This window comes from Eschrichtius robustus, chromosome 2 (assembly GCF_028021215.1).
Source record: "Eschrichtius robustus isolate mEscRob2 chromosome 2, mEscRob2.pri, whole genome shotgun sequence".
Lineage (NCBI taxonomy): Eukaryota > Metazoa > Chordata > Mammalia > Artiodactyla > Eschrichtiidae > Eschrichtius > Eschrichtius robustus.
Genome location: NC_090825.1, coordinates 177,484,498 through 177,498,276, shown reverse-complemented (window position 1 = coordinate 177,498,276; position 13,779 = coordinate 177,484,498). Strand labels below are relative to the sequence as shown.

General features: G+C 57.8%; 2 protein-coding genes across 5 annotated transcripts; one reads left to right on the top strand and one right to left on the bottom strand.

Annotated features, from left to right (window-relative positions):
• Positions 1-3,699: 3,699 nt before the first annotated feature.
• MRPL54 (mitochondrial ribosomal protein L54) lies at positions 3,700-5,673 on the bottom strand. Its single transcript, XM_068537324.1, has 3 exons — positions 5,504-5,673; positions 4,700-4,856; positions 3,700-4,053 (listed from the first exon to the last, which is right to left on the bottom strand). Exons 1-3 carry the CDS (start codon positions 5,619-5,621, stop codon positions 3,921-3,923), a joined length of 408 nt encoding a protein of 135 aa, XP_068393425.1. The 5' UTR covers positions 5,622-5,673; the 3' UTR covers positions 3,700-3,920.
• Positions 5,674-6,448: 775 nt separating this feature from the next.
• On the top strand, positions 6,449-13,693 carry APBA3 (amyloid beta precursor protein binding family A member 3). 4 transcript variants are annotated; one of them, XM_068537316.1, is made up of 11 exons: positions 6,449-6,572; positions 7,290-7,892; positions 7,980-8,019; positions 10,894-11,039; positions 11,171-11,257; positions 11,364-11,525; positions 11,883-12,062; positions 12,185-12,397; positions 13,050-13,169; positions 13,256-13,396; positions 13,472-13,693. In XM_068537316.1, the coding sequence occupies exons 2-11, from the start codon at positions 7,317-7,319 to the stop codon at positions 13,541-13,543; spliced, it is 1,737 nt and encodes a 578-aa protein (XP_068393417.1). In that variant the 5' UTR covers positions 6,449-6,572; positions 7,290-7,316; the 3' UTR covers positions 13,544-13,693. The 4 variants fall into 4 exon arrangements, with proteins under 4 accessions (XP_068393417.1, XP_068393418.1, XP_068393416.1 ...); XM_068537317.1 differs by having other exon boundaries at positions 6,449-6,599; XM_068537315.1 differs by having other exon boundaries at positions 6,449-6,702.
• Positions 13,694-13,779: the final 86 nt, after the last annotated feature.

The window sequence follows — 13,779 nt, the reverse complement described above, 5'->3', positions numbered from 1 at the left end:
GTCTGGGGCCTTGGTTTATCGGAATCCCAGTTTTCGTGTCACAGCGCTGGGAGCCTGCCTGTGCTGAAGTTCATCATCCTGCCCTGGGTTGGGGGATGGGAGAGGATGGCAGACCCCTGGCCTCTCCCAGGCAGGCGGGCTTCCCATGGCCCCAAGTGGGGCCTCCTGACGCTCGGGCCCCGGCAGTGTTGGCGTGAGAGCTGGGTGTGGAGGCTTCCAGAAGGCCGGCACACTTGGGCGCCCACGTCCTTCCTGGGAGAGACGAGGACCCGTCAGTGGGGTCCGCGCCGGGAGCTCAGCGGGGGCTCCTCGCGGCCAGCGCAGGGGCAGGGGAGAGGGTGCGGCTGAGCTGACCCTGCAGGCCCGGGCCGGTGCTGACAAGTGGCTGGGGAGGGGGTGCTAGGACATCGGCCACACCGGCCCCCTCTCCAGCTGCCCCGCCACCCCTGGTCGGGTGGTCATTGCCGGCTTTTCTCCCGACCCAAAGCCAGGGCACGGGAGCCGGGAGAACCCTGGTCCCTCACCTGCCCAGGCACCCCAGCCTGTTATTTGCAGGCAGCAGAGGGTCTGCCTTACCCAGGGGGAGCAAGATCCCTCCCCAGCTTGCCTGGACCCCCTCCTCACCCCTGCTGTGTGGGTCTCACAGGCGTGGGCAGGGCCGGTCCTTCCGGAGGCTCCAGGGGAGCAGCGGTTCCCGCCTCTTCCAGCGTCTAGAGGCGCCGCATCCCTGGCTCGCGGCCCCTCCTGCATCCTCACAGCCAGCAGCGCAGCCTCTCCCGTCTCGCTCTGCCTCTGACCCTCCCGCCTCCCTCTTATAAGGACCCTGGGATGACGCTGGGCCCCCCGGGGAATCCAGGGTCCTCCTCATCTCAGGGGTCTTAACTTAGTCCCTCCTGCAAAGTCCCCTCTGCCCCGTGAGGTGACACGTCCTCAGGTCCCAGGGTGACTTCGGGGTACATAAGCCTGAAGACAAGTTTTCCTGTCTTGTCGAGGCTGCCCCTAGCCACATGGCCTCAGCTTCCACCATTTCTTCTTTCACCCCCAGCTCATTCCAGCCTCTTGGGCTTTGTCCCCACTGTCCCCTCAAGGGGAACGAACAGCTGCTACAGAAGCCCTAGAACTGGCCAAGCTCAGGATGCATCGGGTTTGCAGAGCAAGGGAGCTGGAGGTGACCGGAGGCAACGATGCCTGGTGACAAGTTGGGAGTTTCCCGGTCAGAGAAGAGGCAGCAAGATCGGCTGGAGCAGAGGGGCCAGCTCGGATTTCTGGAACAGTCCAGTGGGACCCCCCGCCAGCCACATGTGGCTGGGAAGTTCAAACTGGTGACAACAAATTACACATAGCTCTCCTCAGCTGCCCTGGCCACATGGGGCTGGCGGCCATGACCGGACAGAGCAATGGGGAACATCTCCACCCACACCGTCTAGAACACGGGTTCTGAGCCTTGGCGGGGGCGGGGGTGGGGGACACCTGTAACATCAGGTAAGTCTTGTCAAAAATTGACCACACAGGGCTTCCCTGGTGGCGCAGTGGTTAAGAATCCACCTGCCAATGCAGGGGACACGGGTGCTGTCAGGCCCACGACTTTTTGTTGAAACCGTTTGGGAAAAGAAATTCTGTTTCCCCCGGGACTTGGAACTGGGAGAGTACGAGCCGCCGCTGGGCAAACAGATCTGCTCAGAAGAGTGAGGCCGCTCAGCACAGAGGAACCCGAGCCGCGAGGGGGGCCTCCCCAGGACCTCATCCCCGCCCACACTTTGCACTTTGAGCCAGTGGATTCCCTCTTCTGCTTAAGTCAGTTTGAGCAGACATTTGTCCCCTGCAGCCCAGAGTCTGTCCTTGACCACGTCCCTGCCAACCCCACCTGAGATGAGCCACAGCCGAGGCTGGACTCGGTGGAAAACACCGCCCCCTGGGAGCCTCCAAGGACCGTCCTGGGGCCCCACCTGCTCGGATGGGATGGGGGGGTGTTGGTCCTGCTCACGAAGACATCATGGCCGCCCTTCCCGGGGCTGAGCTGGACTCCAGGTTGGGGGGAGGGGGGAGCTGGCAAGGAATGGGGTGTCACTGCTGCCTGGGGCTGGCCCAGTGCCCACATGACAGGGCACCTCCTTCTGGGATGGGGCAGCCAGGGTCAGGAGAGTGCCGTGAGGCGGGGCCAGGGGCAGCACCCCACTCACTCCAGGCTCTGTCCAGGAAGTTACCACAGGTACCAGGACATTCCAGGAATTTCACTTCTAGGTCCTCACACCCAGATCACCTGCCCACTGGGGCTCTCAGCTGGCCTGCTCACCTCCAACCTCAGGTGGCACCTCACACATGAACCCGATGGCCTGTGTGTTGTCTACACTGCAGCAGCCAGGCCAACCATCCATCCAGTCATCCATCCACTCACCCAACTTACGATGAGGACACGACTGAACAAAGCAGAGAAAAGTCTCTGCCCTAGTGGAGCTGCCACTCCAGTGGGAGAGAGACAAGAACCATGATTTTAAAAATAAATAAGTAAAACATAAAACATCTGCTGGTGATAAGTGCTTGGGAGAAAAATAAAACCAGGAAGGGCGATCAGGAATGTGTGGCAGGGTTGCAACTTAATAGGGTAGTCAGGGGAGGCGTCAATGAGAAGGCAACATCAGAGCAAAGGCCTGGAGGTGAAAGAGGGAGCCTTGAGAACATCCGGGGGAAGAGCGGCGCAGGCAGAGGGCCCAGGGGCAGCACCATGCCTGGCATGTTGGATGAACAGTGAGGAGGCCCGTGGCCATTACAACTTCGCTTTCTACCGAGAGCCATGGGGAACCATGCAAGGGTTGGGATGATCCGCCTGCCCAGAACAGGCCACCAGCGAGGGCAGGTGTGGGGTAATCTGCCTGGCAGAGTCCTCCTAAGAGGATGAGGGCCCTCATTTTCCTGGGACCAGACAGAATTAGCCTCAGGGACCCTGCCCTGCCCGACCCGTCCAGCTCTGGAGGAGCCTGGAGGGCGAGAGGGCCCTGGTCCAGCCCCCCAAGCAGTGTGGTCCTGCCACTGTGCATGTCCTCCAGCTTCCTTCAATCTGGTGGGCACCAGTGGGGGTGGATGGACAGGAGAATGATGAGTAGGCCCAGGTCCCTCGGCTCAAGTGACTGGCCAATGAAGATAACCCCTGTGACACTGGCAGAAAGGAATGAGAAGTCCCTGCCCTCTGGCTGGGCTCGCTGAACTGGATAGGGGGTGTCAGCTAGAAGCCCTGGAGACACCCTTGCCCGAGGGAACTACCCACTGGAGTTAAAAGGACCCAGAGATGGAGAAAGCCACATAGCTGAATACTGAAGCACCTGGATCCAGCCGTGCCTGAAGTCAGACCCTACCCCTGGACATTTCAGTTCCTGAAGCTCACAAAGACTCTCTTCTGCTCCAGATGACTTGATTCAGGTGTGAGTCCAGTGCAACCCAGAGCAGCTTGGCTAGAAAACCCTCCCCCTCGAGGATGGAGGTTGGGGCCTCTTGGGCAACGCTAGGAGTTCCAGGAATGAGGGTGAGCAGCTCAGTGAGGCCGGGAGGAGAAGATGGACCTGCAGACGCCCAGCAATCATTGAGGGTGGAGGCTGGGCCATGGGACCACTGGGTCTGAAGTGCCCACCTCCCCACTGCCTGCCCCAAGTCCCTCCTGGCCCTGACATGCGACAACACCCAGAGGCATCTGGGGCCTGCCAACAATTGCCCCAAGAAGTCTTTATTGGCCCCCAGGGCCCTGACTCAGCCTCAATGCAGGGGCCACCCAGTAACCCCAGTGAGGGGGGTAGTCTCCTCTGTTCTCGGAGAAGTCTGTTTTTCCAGAAAATAAAAAGTCCAGGGGGTGGGCTGGGGGAGGTACCCCTCGACCCACCGCATCTCCTCCAGGTCACTGGAGGGTCAGGGTGCTCTGGTCCTTCCCCCCGCTAGAACTTCTGGTTCTTGCTCAGCCGGTTGTGGCGCCAGATGTTGTGTTTCCGCAGCAGCCGCCAGTACTCCCGGGTCTCGGGGTCCAGCTCCTCCAGATTCTTGGGGGGGCCCACGTTCATCTGGAACAGCCTGATGGGGAGTGGGTGGAGTCAGGGCTGCAGAGCAGCCCCCTTCCCCGCGGCTCCCCCACCTCAGACCCCCTGGGCACGGGCAGCAGCAGGACTGGGTCCCACGGGGACCGCCTGACCTCAGCGCAGTCCCTCCCCACCCTGAGAACATGGAACAAGGGGGTGCTGGGTTGTGGAACAAGGGGGCGCCCCCATCCCAACGGCGCTGGGATCTGAGGTGGGCGCACACCAAACCTTCTGCCTCCTGGCCTTTGTCCATGCCGCCTACCCACCTTTAAGGCCTCCCCACCCACTCGCTCAACCTTTCTAAACCTTCCCCAGCTTGAAGGATTGGCACGTGGCAACGGCTTCTGCATCCTGCCACTGCTCTCAGGGCCAAGAGCAAAATTCCCCCTGCAGCCCCCTGAAAGCTGGGCTCCATCAAGTTCCTGCCCTGCCTCCCCCTACTCTCCACCTTGCCTCCTGGGGTCCACTAACAAACCAGGTGCAGTTCTGCCTGGGGCCTTTGCACTGGCTGTTCCCGCCCACCCCTAAAGCTCTGTCCACCCACTCAGGTCTTGACTCACACACCACCTCCCCAGGGAAGCCCTCCCGGATCCTCAGATTTGGTTAGCCAGGCCCTCTTTACCCAGTCCTGGCCCACTCACCACTCTGGATACTCGGAATCCGGCTTCAGGACCACATCTTGGCCCTCCTTGTAGATGTTGACACCCATGGCGTGCGTGGTGAGCCGGACGGGGTCTGTACACACCTCTGGGTCCTTCAGGGCCTCACCGACCACAGCGCCTTTGCCCCCCTTAATGACTACGGTGGGGGAGAATCATTTCAGCCCAGCTCCACCTTCGGGAGGCCAGCCGTCCCTTTCTGCCCTGGCTGGACCCTGTCTGCTGCATTCAAAATGATTTTAACTGGGACACGGATACTGCATTAAATGACACTGATATTCAGAGTAACCAAGTCATTCCTCTTCAATCCCATTTTCATTCCTTCTGTTTATCTCACGAAGAAAGAGCCTCCGCTGGCTGCTCTGTGTCTTTAAAACCTCACGTCTGCCAAATCCCTCCTTTCAACAAAGAAGATCGGGCAAGGCTGTATCCAGAGAAAATTTAAATAACCTTGTTTTGGTTTTAATACTTAGGTGGGTCCCAATTTCTGGTGGTAACCTGCCAAAGGTGACTGATTTGGAGGCAGAAACGTCATAGGGACCCAAGTTCACGACCTACTCCTACCCCCGCCCCCACATAAAAAAAAAAAAACAAAAAAACTTGGGCCTGCGCGCTGAGTCCAATAGCGCCTTAAGTACCTCAAACTGCGCCTGCGCATATAGCTTAGCGTCTGCCTCTACGCTTGCGCGCTGACTCTAGGACGTGCCTCCCCAACCAGCGCTTGCGCACTACCAACACCCCAATGTCCCTACCATTCCCATCTTGGTCCCTCCTAACCCAGCTCACCCGGTCTCTTGGCATAATCTCGTACATGGAGTCTTACAGAAGCGGCGGGGTTCGGGAGCTCCCGAACCCGCCAGCCGGCCGAGCTCCACGTAGCACTGAAGAAGCGCCTGGCCGCCATGACGTATGCCGGCCGTCTGCACGTGCACGTTTCCGGAGGACGTCTGCGGCCGAGGGGTGCTTGGGAGTTGTAGGCTCCTAGAGATTTATGGGAAATGTAGTATTCCGGCCGTAAGCATACGTTAATTGTGATTTCTTTAAACTTTTGTAGATATCCCCAGGTACTGCACGAGGCGACTTCCAAAGGATGTCCGACTTCTTGCCCTTCAGTTACTTATCACTTACTTTAAGTATCACAACTTATACATCCCTGATTCTAGTCAATGAGCACTTACTGAAAACCTAAAACTAATAAAAGTTAACACTATTATTAGGCTCATTATTTTCTAAACCTATTGCTAAATCTATAACAAGCTCGATTTCATTTAATTAGGAGGTAGGTACTATTATTATCCCCAGTTTACAATTGAGGAAGCCGGAAGTTTAGGGAGGTAAGTTAAGCCAGGCGAGCCATTCGGCCGCCCTACTGAGTGCCACAACGGAAGTCTGTCTACAGTGTGGTCCCCGCGTCGCTTCCGGTGTCCCCGGAGTCGAAAGGGTCCGCCTCTCACGCTCCTTTAGTATTTTCCAGTCCCATTTCTTCCCATCTGCCATCCCTTGGAATAATGAGCAAAACCGTAGCAGTCAAGCAGTGGCTTTAAACCGCACTTTGCAGTTCAGGAAACAAGCTCAGAAGCCAGCCCGAGCTTTCACTGTGCGTAAATGAAGGTTCGGGATTCGAACTCACGGTCCCAACATCTAGCGCCCCCGCGTGGCCAGGCTGGCTGAGAGAACTACATTTCCCAGCAAGCCCCGCGTGCTTGCGCATGCCCAGTGGTCCAGGGGCGCTGCGCGAACAGATCTGCCAGCGCCCTGTCCGGGAATTGGCGAGCGGCGGCGACTGGCAGGACCGGACCAGCCAGGGCGCGGGGTCCTGGGGGCCGCGCGGGTTGAGGCCACCTCGGTTTGGGAAGTGAGTGTGCCGGCGGAGCAGAGCGAGGTCTGGAGCCAGCGCCTGAGGTCACGGCTCTGAAGTCTTGAGTCTGGGGTCTGCTAGAGGACTGGGGTCTTAACTCAGCTTTAGGCTCGAGTTGAGTCTTCAGGTTGGGTCTGAGGTCCAGGTCTGAGTCTGGGGTCGATCTTGAGGGTGGCATTGGAGGTTTTGAGATGCGAGCCCGCTTTTTGGCATCTTGGAACTCCAGTATTAAGTCTGAAATTCTGGGTCTAAAGTCTTGGACTGAGGTCTTGAGTCCTGGGTCTCGGCGACCTACACCTGTCGGGTCTGTATAGTCAGAGTATGTCTCCAGCCTCCACATCCCCGCGGAGGAAGATTTGGAAGAACCAGGGCTGGGGTGAACAGGGTCCACGGATGGGGAGAGGTCTGGGGCAACGGGTACAGGGGAATCCCCCGGGGTTTGGAGCCTGGGAAGCCACAGCCTTACAGCTGCTCATTCTGCACCTCAGTTTCCTCGTCTGTAAAATGAGGTCATAGCAGAACCTTCCTTGCAGGGTATGATGGGGATTAAATTATGTGTCCTTCCTTGCAGGGTATGATGGGGATTAAATTATGTGTCCTTCCTTGCAGGGTATGATGGGGATTAAATTATGTGTCCTGTATGAATACATACCAGGTGAGAGCCTGGTACCAAATTGGCAGCCAGGAAATCTCATCTTTGATTCTCTTTTTCAGATGCTAGCTTGAGCCCAGGGTCCAGGCATGGAATTCCTGACAACCTCCCAACCCCCTCCAGGACCTCCAGCCATGGACTTGGAGGAGCCCAGGGACACACTTTCACCCTCTCAGGACCTCACCCCTGATTGCCAGTGGGACCCAGCACCAGGAGGCCCCAGCAACCTGAGTCAGATGGAACTTGACGGGCTAAATATTCAGGACCTGCTGCAACAGTTTGAAGCTCTGCCAGGTGATCTGGTGGGCCTGTCCCCAGATGGACCCCCGTGCCCCTTGCACATTGCCACTGGCCATGGCCTGGCCCCTCAGGACATCACCGATGCCCATGGGCTCTTGTCCGCCGAGGCTGGCCGGGAAGACTTGCTGAGCCTCTTGCAGCAAGACGAGCGCCCTCCTTCCCAGTCAGGTCCCCAGGAACCTCCAGACCCTGCTCCTCGCCTGTTGCAGCCCCCTGATGACCCAGAAGGGGATATGGGCCCCCAGGAGTGGGCAGAAGGAGCCTCTGTCGAGCAGGACGAGGGCAGGAGCTCAAGCAGCTCCCCAGAACCCTGGCTGGAGACAGTACCTCTGGTCACTTCTGAAGAGCCACCTGCCAGTGCCCAGGTAGAGCCCACCCCGCCCCCCAGGCCGCTCCACTGCTGGGAGCCAAGCAGGAGGACTCAGGCCTACCCCTCTTCTGTCTTCTTCCAGAGCCCCAAGACCCTGGCTTCCTACCCAGCCCTCCAGGAGGGTGAGTGTCCCGCCCACCCTGGCCCCAGGGACTTCGGGGTTTCAGAACAGCCCGACTCAAGCTCCCAAAACCTGGCACAAAGTTTGCCAGTAACAAGTTGCTTCTAGAGAGGCTCTGAGGTTGGTTTTGAGTAGATTCCAGACACCTGAAAGAAGAGACAATCCTGAGAATGTTCTAGAATGAATAGGGAGCGTTAGGGCAGACTTGGCAAATTGTAGCACTTAACTTGATTCTAGAGCAAGGGTTGGTAAATTACCATCCATGGACTTTCTGGTATGTTTTGTGAGCTAAGACAGCTTCTGCATTTTTATTTATTTATTAATTTTTTTTTTAATTTTTTTTTTTTTTTTTGGCCACGCCGCACAGCATGTGGGATCTTAGTTCCCCGACCAGGGATCGAACCTGCACCCCCCTGCAGTGGAAGCGCGAGTCCTAACCACTGGACCGCCAGGGAAGTCCCATGCATTTTTATTTTTATTTTATTTTATTTTTAAAATTTATTTTTGGTTGTGTTGGTGTTCGTTGCTGCTCATGGGCTTTCTCTATTTGCGGCGAGCAGGGGCCGCTCTTTGTTGCGGTGCGCGGGCTTCTCATTGCAGTGGCTTCTCTTGTTGCAGAGCACGGGCTCTAGGCGCGCAGGCTTCAGTAGTTGTGGCACGCGGGCTCAGTAGTTGTGGCTCGCAGGCTCTAGAGCACAGGCTCAGGAGTTGTGGTGCACGCGCTTAGTTGCTCCATGGCATGTGGGATCTTCCCGGACCAGGGCTCGAACCCGTGTTCCCTGCATTGCCAGGCAGATTCTTAACCACTCGGCCACCAGGGAAGCCCCCGTGCATTTTTAAATGGTTGAAAAAACTTGAAAGAAGAACATTTCTTGACAGATGAAAACGATAGGCAATTCAAATTTCAGCATCCGCAAATAAATTTTATCGGGAGAGACTGATGCCCATTCATTCGCGTGTTGTCTGTGGCAGCGGCCAGACTGAGTAGTTGCAACGGAGACCATCTGGCCCACAAAATAAAAAATATTTCCTGTTTGGGCCTTTGCAGAAAGGCTTGCCAGTCTGCTCTCAAGGCATGAGAAGTATCTGTTCTGGACACCTGGAATGTTCTAGAACATCTCCCCCACACTATCTGAGGCTCTAGGTCAAAGAACAAGTTCCGTGGTTGTGGGAAAGGAAGCTGGTTTGAACTTGTAGTTCCAAGAAAGTTCTAGAGTCATGGGTGGAGCTGTGATTCACCTAGAGAGTTCCAGAACCTAGCATTTTGCCTGTGGTTCTAGATTAAAGTGACCTCGGCTGACGACGGTGTTCTGGAATGATGAACAGAGCTGTCAGGTTCTACTCAGACTGGGGAGTTCTAGAACCATGGAGTGAATAGAATTTATCTCTGGTTCTAGACCTTTAGAAGCTGTACTAGAACTGGGCAGAACTGTCCAATTCTAGAAAGTTCTACAGCTATACAACAGAAATAGAATTTGAGCCACATGTCACTTGAAATTTTTTAGTTATCCACGTTAAAAAAACGAACACTTAAAATTAGCTTTAATAACATTTAAATTAAGCCCACATATTTAAAATGTTATTTCAACATACAATTCAACATTTTATAATTTTACATTTTTTTTATGAGAGCGTCTAAATCCGGCATGCATTTTACACTTACAGCACATCTAAGTCCAGACCAGCCACATTTCAAGTGCACAGTACCCACATGTGCCTAGTGGCTACCATATTGGATGGTGCAGTTCTAGAACCCAGAGCAGAGTTATCTGTTGTTCTGGAATGCTTAGATCATGAAGGACAGTGGGCAGAACTGGCTATCCTTTAAGTTCACGGGAATGTGGTTTCATTCCCTGTGGCCTGTGGTTCTCCAAAAAGCAATAGCTATTGGTTACAATATTCTAGAATCACTGGCACTGCTGTCTGGCTCTAGGTTGCTCAGGGAATTCTAGAGCCATGAGGGCAGAGCTTTCTGTGGTTCTGGGCTGGGTTGGGGGGATTCTAGAACCATGAGCAGAGTTGTTCGTTTCTGGATTGTTCAGATAATTCTTAGAATTGCCCAGTGCATCTGCAGTTATGAGTTATTGAGGGGATTCTAGAACCACAGGAGGAGCTTCCTAATGCTATCTTGATCAAGACGTTCTGGAATCACGTAGTGGAAAAGTCTGATTCTGGAGCAATGTAGGTTTCTAAAATCCCAGGCAGAATTCTGTGGTTTGAGACCTGTCAGGGAGTTCTAGAATCACAGATCAGGAACCACCTGGGTTTCTGGACAGTATGAGAGTCTGAGATACGTGGACAGTTGCCTCTTTCTACTCTGTTTGGGCAGTTCTATGACCATGGAGTAGAGTTGTCTGTGGTCCTGGGCCGACAGAGAATTCTAGAGCAGTGGGCGGAGCTGACTGGCTCTAGATTGATTGGGATTCCAGAACCATCTAGCAGAGTTGACTATGGTTCTGTAATGTCAAGGGTTTTAGAAATAGTGGGACTGTCTGGTTCTAGCCTGATTCCTGGAATTCTAGCAACACAGGGCGGCGGTGTCTGTGGGCACTAGAGCTGTTTCTGGCCGTGGTTCTGGATGCAGAGTCTGCTCCTGAAACCGCGTCCTCTGCCTGGGAGTCCTTGAGCTGTGGGCAGAGCCGGCTCTAGACTGACGGAGGGTTCTACATCCGTGAGGGCCGAGCCACTGATCTGTGGCTCCGGCTGATGGGGTGGCTCTGGGACAGTGGGCAGACCTGTGTGGCTCCAAGTGCCAAGCCGCGGGGCAGAACTCTCTGTGCTTCCAGACCATTCAGGGCTCTGGGCAGAGCCCGCAGGGGTGGATGAGCCTGGCAGAGGTTCTAGGGGGCTGACCCGCCTCTGCTGTCGCCCTCAGTGTCCGGCCCCTGTGACCACGAAGACCTCCTAGATGGTGTCATATTCGGGGCCAAATACCTGGGCTCCACCCAGCTGGTGTCCGAGCGAAACCCGCCCCCCAGCACGCGCATGGCGCAGGCCCAGGAGGCCATGGACCGCGTCAAGGTGAAGCCAGGGGCCGGCAGGTGGGTGGGCGGGTAGGTGGGCTGCAGGCCGGGTCCCCCGAGGCCGTCTGAGCCTGGCGGGTCAGAGTCTGGGTCTTTGGGGGCCTCCATGTCCCACCCCACCCCCCGCAGGCCCCCGATGGGGAGACCCAGCCCATGACAGAGGTAGACCTCTTCGTCTCCACCAAGAGGGTCAAGGTTCTGACGGCTGACTCCCAGGTACGGGGCCCAGGCCTGGCCTCTGGGGCGTGGGAGCCTCCGCTGAGGGTGAGGCCAAGCGAGGCCCCCCGCAGCCCACCCAGCCCGGTCTCCCCGCCCCCTCCAGGAGGCCCTGATGGACCACGCCCTGCAGACCATCTCCTACATCGCCGACATCGGCAGCGTCCTGGTGCTCATGGCCCGGCGGCGGCTGGCCCGGCGTCCGGCGCCCCAGCCCCACAGCCGCCGGCTCTACAAGATGATCTGCCACGTTTTCCACTCGGAGGACGTGAGCAGCGGGCTCCGGGTGTCCTGAGGGCGAGGGGGAACTCACAGCGGCCCCTGCTCTCCACCAAAGCCCCACCTGGCCACACTGTCACCCCAGCGTCCTTCCATCCTCACCCTCCTGAAGGCCCTGAGCCATATATTCCAGGCCTTCCTGTAAGAGCCTGAGACTGGCAGCCATCTCCCCAAACCCTCCCTGCCCCAGGCCTGTCTCCCGTCCCCTCCCCCTAGATTCTCGGCCAGCGGCTGGCGGGCCAGTCCCACTTGGGGGTGTGTGGGCTGCTACTAGGGATGTCAGTGGCTGGGGGGGGACCTGAAGGAGGTGGGTGGGACCCCCAGAGAGGTGCCGCCCACCCCACAGGCCCAGCTCATTGCCCAGGCCATCGGCCAGGCCTTCACCGTGGCCTACAGCCAGTTCCTGCGGGAAAGCGGGATCAACCCCAGCCAGGTGGGCTCCCAGCAGAGCCAGGGGGCCACGGGCCCCGGCCACCTCCACAACGGGGACCTCGACCACTTCTCCAACAGCGAGAACTGCAGGGAGGTGAGCAAGCGGGTCCCCCCACCCCGGCCCACCGAGTGGCCCTGAAGCCCTCCCGCGCCCCCCCACCCCACCTCCTCCTACCTCCTCCAAGCAGCCCTCAAGCGCCACCTGTGACCCCCCAGGTGTGCATCGAGAAGCGCCGGGGTGAGGGTCTGGGCGTAGCCCTGGTGGAGTCGGGCTGGGGTTCCTTGCTGCCCACGGCCGTCATCGCCAACCTGCTGCACGGGGGCCCCGCTGAGCGCTCAGGGGCCCTCAGCATCGGAGACCGCATCACCGCCATCAACGGGACCAGCCTGGTGGGGCTGCCCCTGGCCGCCTGCCAGGCTGCCGTCCGCGTGAGTCCTCCGGGGCGGCCAGGGCAGAGGGACTGCGAGGGCCCCCCAGATGGCAGGTCCCCCCTCCCCACGTGGCCAGGAAAGTGAGCCCAAGGCCAGGTCTCTGTGTCTCAGTCCAGAAGGGGCAGGTAAAGCTTTAAGTCCTACCCGCTCCCATGTACTTTGGGAAACCGAGGCTCAGAGAGGGTAAGTCCAGGGACACCCCTTTGGTGCGGGAGCAGGATTGGCACACAAGGCCTTTCCTCTCTGCCATGAGGCAGCAAGTGTATTCTTGGGTCTTGACCCTCGTTGCCCAGACTGGGAGACTGAGGCCCAGAGATGGGGAGGGGCCTGGACAGGCCAGAAGGGCAAGTCTGACATGGTTCACGCAGTGTGTTACTGAGTGCTTGTAACCTTGCCTTGTGGGCACTGCTAGAACCTTGCTTTTGACCATAAGGAAACTGAGGCCCAGGGAGGTGAGAGGTGGCACGGCTCTGACTCCAAGGCTGCCCAGCTCTGGTCTGCATTCTTAACCACTTCTCAAGGGATCTTGTAGAATCTATAGGTTCCATTTTATGAGTGGGTAAACAGGCCCAGGAGGGGCTGCAGCTCAACAGGAAGTCTGGCAGCCCCCCGGAGGCCCAGCCAGGTCAACAGCCCCCATCCTGCACAGGAAGTGAAGTCTCAGACGCTGGTGACCCTCAGCATCGTCCACTGCCCGCCGGTCACCACGGCCATCATCCGCCGGCCCCACGTCCGCGAACAGCTGGGCTTCTGCGTGGAGGACGGCATAGTGAGCCCCCAGCCCAGGGACCGGGTGGCGGGTGGGCGGCCCCAGGCGTGGCCCCCTGAGCAGCGTGGCCCTTCCTGTCCTCCCAGATCTGCAGCCTCCTCCGGGGTGGCATTGCCGAGCGCGGGGGCGTCCGCGTGGGGCACCGCATCATTGAGATCAACGGACAGAGTGTGGTGGCCACGCCCCACGCCCGCATCATTGAGCTGCTCACGGAGGCCCACATTGAGGTGCGTGCGTGGGTGGTAGGTGGGGCCTGAGTGGGAGGAGGCCGCCTGCAGCTGCCGCCTGCTCTCTGCCCCCAGGTCCACATCAAGACGATGCCCGCTGCCACCTACCGCCTGCTCACAGGCCAGGAGCAGCCGGTGTACCTGTGACCGGCCGCCTTCCCCTCACCACTGTGCCTTAGCCCCCGCCGGCCCTGGAACTCCGTCCGCGGACCCTCCTCGGCTGGCCAGGGCCACAAAAGTTTCCTGGCTCTATATTATTTTTTATGTAAAAAATTAAAAGCTTATTGAATGGCCAAAGTCTCAGATCTGGGTCTGTGGGGTTGAGAGAGGAAAGATAGCACCCTACTCTGGCCCCTTGTCCCTGGAAGTCACTAAAAGCCAGT